The sequence below is a fragment of the Chenopodium album genome, chromosome 14 (assembly GCF_948465745.1).
Source record: "Chenopodium album chromosome 14, dcCheAlbu1.1, whole genome shotgun sequence".
Classification (NCBI taxonomy): Eukaryota; Viridiplantae; Streptophyta; class Magnoliopsida; order Caryophyllales; family Amaranthaceae; genus Chenopodium; species Chenopodium album.
Window position 1 is genome coordinate 27,002,037 of NC_137847.1, and position 6,427 is coordinate 27,008,463.

General features: G+C 34.9%; 1 protein-coding gene across 2 annotated transcripts; it reads left to right on the top strand.

The window, feature by feature from the left end:
• LOC145579113 (coatomer subunit epsilon-2-like) lies at positions 1-5,682 on the top strand. 2 transcript variants are annotated; one of them, XM_081636384.1, is made up of 6 exons: positions 1-376; positions 678-829; positions 1,496-1,631; positions 1,707-1,862; positions 4,256-4,335; positions 5,372-5,682. In XM_081636384.1, exons 1-6 carry the CDS (start codon positions 125-127, stop codon positions 5,463-5,465), a joined length of 870 nt encoding a protein of 289 aa, XP_081492510.1. In that variant the 5' UTR covers positions 1-124; the 3' UTR covers positions 5,466-5,682. The 2 variants fall into 2 exon arrangements, with proteins under 2 accessions (XP_081492510.1, XP_081492511.1); XM_081636385.1 differs by having other exon boundaries at positions 5,428-5,682.
• The last annotated feature ends 745 nt before the right edge of the window (positions 5,683-6,427 follow it).

The window sequence follows — 6,427 nt, forward strand, 5'->3', positions numbered from 1 at the left end:
ACTCTCTCAAGAGTGCTGTGCGATCATAATCACTGCTCTCTTCTTCTTTTGCACCAAAAAAAATACATAAAATCACTTTCTTCCTCCCCATCCCCGAGCATTCTGATCTCGAGATCTATCATCAATGGCGGCACCAGATCTTCTGTTCAATCTACGGAATAATTTCTACCTGGGAGCTTACCAATCAGCCATCAACAATAGCGACATCCCCAATCTTTCTCCTGAAGATGCAATCGAAAGAGATTGTTTCGTTTACAGATCTTACATTGCTCTTGGCAGCCACCAACTTGTCATCAATGAAATTGATTCTTCTGCTGCCACTCCTCTTCAAGCCGTCAAACTTCTCGCTCTCTATCTTTCATCACCCGATAATAAGGTCCCTTTTCTCAGATCTCGCCAATTTTCATCTTCTGTTTTCTTATTATCGATGATTTCTTGTTCTAATTGCAACTAGATTAGTGCTAGTATTTCGTAATTCATGTTTTCAATTGCTGTAATGTAAAGGGTATTACACAATCGTAAGGTTCGTTTTGATAGATCAAAGAATTGATTTGATTTTTGTAGCGTTTTTAATCTTAGCAGTTGAGATCTCAATTGTGTCGATTTTTGAATTACTGATACTATGATAAGGGATGTATAGATGTTAATTACCGTGAAATGGGTTGATATGATTGCAGGAATTGGCGATTATGAGTTTAAAGGAGTGGTTAGCGGATTCTGCCATTGGAAACATACCGACTTTGAGGCTTGTTGCTGGTATTATATTTATGCATGAACAAGATTACAGTGAAGCTTTGAAGCATACTCATGCTGGAGGAACTATGGAATTGTTAGTATTTTCCCACATTCTAAGTTTTAATCGTATATATTTATTGGTTTTTGGTTGCTTAAACTTTAATTAACGTTCGTTTATTGCGTGTCATTAGCTTAATATATTAGAGGTTATAGGGTCATACCATTATAGCCACACTGGCTTTGTTATTTCTCCTAAAAACCTTATGCTGAAATGAGTTATATTGTAGAGGGGATCATTTGCGGGCTTAGGCGGGTGGCGGGCCAGGCTTATTCTTATTTTTTTGTTCAACGGGCTTTATGTAGCAAACCCGAACCCTTTAAAGTATATTGGCATTTGTTGTCCGTAAGTCGAACAAATTACTTTTGCAGAAACTTATGTATAGAGGTGAAAAACAAAGCTGGGCTATTGCTTATAAGTTATAACTGCATGCTCCAATTTCATGTTAATGTGGCTGAGATCGGAATTTGTTTGATTTATGCTTGATCAGAGACAAATCAACGTCTGTGTGCTATTATTATGATTCCTTGTTAACACTAAAAATGAAGAAGATGTAGGACTTTTTATGTGTATGGTTTCGCTGTTGTTATATGCTGAATATAATGGAAACATTGCACATACTCTTGGCAAGTCTTATTTGGTTGTGTGAAAGATGTTTTCCTGTATCCTGAGGTTTGCTTCCTCTCTCACTGTCTTACACAGGCATGCATTGAATGTCCAAATATATATCAAGATGCATAGATCAGAGCATGCAGATAAACAGTTAAAGATTATGCAACAAGTTGATGAGGACCACACATTGACTCAACTTGCTAATGCCTGGCTAAATTTGGCAGTGGTAAATGCAGCTGTTTTTCTGTTCCTCTTCCAGGTACATGAGTTGACCGCTAAAGATACGTTTTCTTTGTTATAGGGAGGTTCCAAGATACAGGAGGCATATCTCATCTTCCAGGATTTCTCTGAGAAGTATTCAATGACTGGATTGATCCTGAATGGCAAGGCTGTCTGTTGTATGCATATGGGAAATTTTGATGAAGCAGAATCACTATTACTTGAAGCTTTGAACAAGGTAAATTGTTTGAATTACTTAAAAGATTGTGGGTATTGAGACTATTGACCATTTGGTTTGGTTGTATGAGTGGTAATGATTCTGACGGCTTTTAAAGATTTTCTGATTTTTTATTGGAACTTGTCTATATTTTAAATATATTACTGTAGGTTGTTGTTTCCTCTTATAAACTGGAACATGACTAGTATAAACCCTATTTGATTAGGAGCTTGGACATGTTAAGATATATGAGTGTTGCCTCTAAGTAGTGGATAGTATCATCAATCAAGGGTGCTTTTTGATATGACTTACTAAACTAGGAAACGATTCATATGAGATACGGAGTCTATAATTGGGTCAACATTAGATAACTTTTGACTTTAACTGTTATTATTAGTATACAAATTAGACATAATAAGTTCAGTGTTCTCTTAATTATTCATCATTTAGGTAACCATAATCAGCTTTAAATTCACTTAAATTAAACAAAAACTTTTGCATGCCCCCAGTTTACAATAATTTTATTGTACATCGAACATTTTGCGAAAAGTGACCCTTTTTTCTTACAAAAGTGACCCTTTTTTCTTACAAAAGTGATCCATATATTCACAAAAGTGACCCTTTCTTTTTCACAAAAGTGACCCTTTTTTTTTTCACAAAAATGACCCTATTTTTTTTCACAAAAATGATCCTTTTTTCACAAAAGTGACCTTTTTTTTCACAAAAGTGACCCCTTTTTTTCACAAAGGTGACTCTTTTTTCATAAAAGTGACCCTTTTTTCACAAAAGTAATTAAACTACATATGCAAAACAGAGTATCAAAATCAAAATTGAAGAAACCCAGCAAAATTAGAACCATTCCTCCATTTTTCCGAACAAACCCAATTCACCTGCATAAATTGAACCACTGCCATTTTCAAACAAGCCCATTCAAACTTGTTCGAGCACCGCCCATTAGGCCGCCTCCAACACTGCGTGTCTGCGTTTCGAAGTGTAATTATTGTTGTTTTTGCTAGTGACTGTACTTCTGGAGCTTGAGTGGCAACAATGGCGGCACTTCCGACTGAGATCATCACAGAGATTCTCTCACGATTACCTATTAAATCAGTTGTACGCTTCAAATGCGTCTGTAAATTCTGGAATTCCTTAATCAAAAGACCCAATTTCATCCAACTTCATCTCAATCAAACCCTAATTTCCTACTCCGATCGTCATCTCCTCTTCTGTTATCAATCTCTTTATTCTGCAGAACTCGACCATGACAACATCTCCTTCTCAGAGGTCCAGCTCCCTCTCTCAACTCAGGGAGTTCAGGTGTTTGGGTCTTGCAATGGCATCATTTGCATTGAAGAGAGAAATAAAAGCAAATTGAAGAGAGAGAAAGCTTTGAGCAATGGCCTTGATAGAGGAAAGTTCATGAAAGAGAATGAGGAGAGAGAAAAGTAATTTTGGGTGAAAAGTCACGTGTGAAATAATTAAGGAAGGAAAATCTTCCTCTTCTTTCTTGCCACACAATAAAAGTGTAAACCCACTTTTTTTTAAATATTTGTGTAAATTAAATGCCACATCATCATAAGGTAAAAAATTTGCTTTACTAAAATTTGCCTTCCCTACTGTGTTCTTGCTATCATCTAAATGTGTTCTTTTGAATTTCTGAATAAATGGACAGACCATTATCTTCCCAAGCCAGGTTTAAAACTGTAAAATTACAGTCAGAAATCATGATTTTCACATTCTGAACATTAGATCACAGATGCCGCTGCTAGGAGCTGTTGTTAAGGTTTAGGTTTTGATATTGGCAAATGGATAGATTGACCAACAATGGATGTTTTAATGAAACCAAGTTAATGCACCCTGTTTCGACTTTATAGCCTTTTGGAACTCTCTTTCCTATACAGCTGCTACCACATCAATGTTACCTTAGTTTGTTCTTCTGCTCGTTACTTCTGTAAAGTGCTGTGTTTCATTCGCTTGATGATCTCAGGCATTCAAATCTTATGCTAAATGGTCCTAAAATGGTCCTAAAATAATCTGTTAAGAATCTATTAAGACTAATACTCCACAATCTACGTTCTTTTCGCATTTCTCTCTTGATCATCAGTGCTCTCCTATCATACACCAAGTGATACAAGAGCATCTATTTTATGTTTGTAGAAAAAAATACCAATAAGAATCATGTGCCAAATAGGTAACCTCCAATCACAAGGTTTTTTTGCCGATTGTTTAATTAAATCCATGGGGGGTACATGGGAAGTTTTGGATAATAAAAGGTTTTTGTCAATACGTTTGTGCATTGTAGTTGATACTGCTCCTTTAGTCTTTCATTCTTGGGAAACATGTTGAGTCTATCATGGAAATTGTTCTGGTCCACAGAAATACCTGATAACAGATTGTTTAACTTGTGTCTGATGCAGGATGCAAAGGATGCTGAAACATTGTCAAATTTGGTTGTGTGCTGTCTTCACCTTAGCAAGCCAACAACCCGATACCTGAGGTAATGACTAATCGCGTAATCCACTTTATTGTGTTATACTTGGCCTTTGTTACTTAAAACTTTAATATTCTTTGTGGTTGTGATATTATGTTACTTAAGTAGTGCAGTATATAACTATGTCACATTTATGTACTTTAATTCTCTAGCTGCTCTTGGTAGTCTTGGTAGTTGGTTCTAACTTCTTTACTGGACTATGGGTTTTACTTCTATGCTGCAAAAGCTACTTTTGGTTGTATGGTTCATGTAGAGCAATGGTAAAAAACCAAGAGTAAGAACCATCAGAGTGTAGGGATGATTAACTTCGTTCTCTGAATGACACTGCCTTTTTATATGTTTTTTTACCTGTGCCAAGAACCAAAGCTGTTTATAGACTAGTGAAATATAAAAGTTGCAAGACTATCTTGATCATCCTAGAGTTATTACCTCATCTCAGAATAGGTTTAACATGCCCTGCGTGCTGCATATGCCAGACTTTCTTTCCTTTAATTCTGTTTTCAAAGTCCTTGTAGACGTAATAGCAGTCATGATCATCTTTTTATAAAAAAAATAGAAATAAAGTTCCTTTCTATGTTTTATTCTATAAAAATTTGGTTTTTCAAGTAGACATCGGTATGTGTTAAATCATCTGGGAAGGTCAGAAGGTTCACTTAATATGCTGCACTGCATCTCATTCCAGATTCATGATTCCTAGCCTAAGATTATTTTACTACTTTTACCGTTGATGATGTTGAATCATTGCCCCTGAAGTCTTTTCGATTATATAAGCCATGATCTTTCATTTGTACCCATTTTTTGCAAATTCAATACAAATAGTAGTCTCACATCCTTTTATGTGTCCTATGCTATGTATTGTTGCCATTTTTGTTTTAGCATATAATAAATTTGATCCTGTGCTTAATTATTGTATTTCCTGTCTTTACTTGTAGTGTACTTGCAGTTGCTAGGTTCTATTGTAGGCAATTGAAATTGAAATCTTTTATTGTTTTGAAATTGTGTTTTGAAAAAGCTTATATTATATGATCATCAACTTTTGCAGTCAGTTGAAGGTTACACATCCTGAGCACATGTTTGTGAAATGTTTGTCTGATGCAGAAGACAGTTTTGAGAGGGCAGTTCAGTCAGTTGCATAAGAAATACATTGCTTGTGGACTTGGTCTAGTATCTAGTTAATTGGTTTTTTGTCAACTAAGTCTATTACATTATTGTTTCTCGTTTAATTTGCCCTGATATGGGACTTCCAACTCCACAGGGACAAGAATCAAATAGCATGTTATGATAGCTTTATGTTGTTATGGAACGGCATGAGACTTTTCTAAATTGTTTGTAATTCTATATTTTTTTTCACTATGTACTTCTTTCGTTCAAAATTGTTGATACATATAACTAGTTGGTAAGTTTTTTGCGCAATTTTTTTGGTGTTGTCGACATTACCCTTTTTCTTTTCTATCCTTCCTCATGAACAGACCTCTCCTCTCAGCCACCGGCCCACAAATTCGTACTCTTGATTTAAGCCATTTTACTGGCTAAGTACAGCCCAGTACACCCCACTATCAGGTAGGGACAACAAAGGTCCATACCTACGTTGAAAAAAAAAAAAGATCCGCTGTTGGAAAAATGTCATTTGCTATTTTAATACTGTTATTTTAAGTTTGAACGTGTTATAATAAATTTAATACTATTATATGTTTCTTCAATATTGTTTTCGAGGTGTCATTTTGCTCTTTTTAGTAGTACTTATATTATTAAAAGGCTAAGTATTTGTATTAGAAATAAAGTGATATATTTATATACTGTTATTGCATAAATGAAATATATTATTTAGAAAAACAATACTGTTATTATAAATCAGAAACTGTTAAGCTGCGAAGAATTGGTATCAGAGCCATACGTTTAAAAGTTAAACTAAGTTGTTAATTGTTAAGTAAAGCTGGAGAATACTAGGGCTTATATTGAGTGTAAGAAACCCGATTTTAAGCATTATTATCATATTCCTGAAAATACTATTAATTTTGGTCCAGTCCTTAATTATATAGTAAATCAAATTGGTGAACTAAGATCAGAGGTTGATAACATACATGCTCGTTGTATTAAT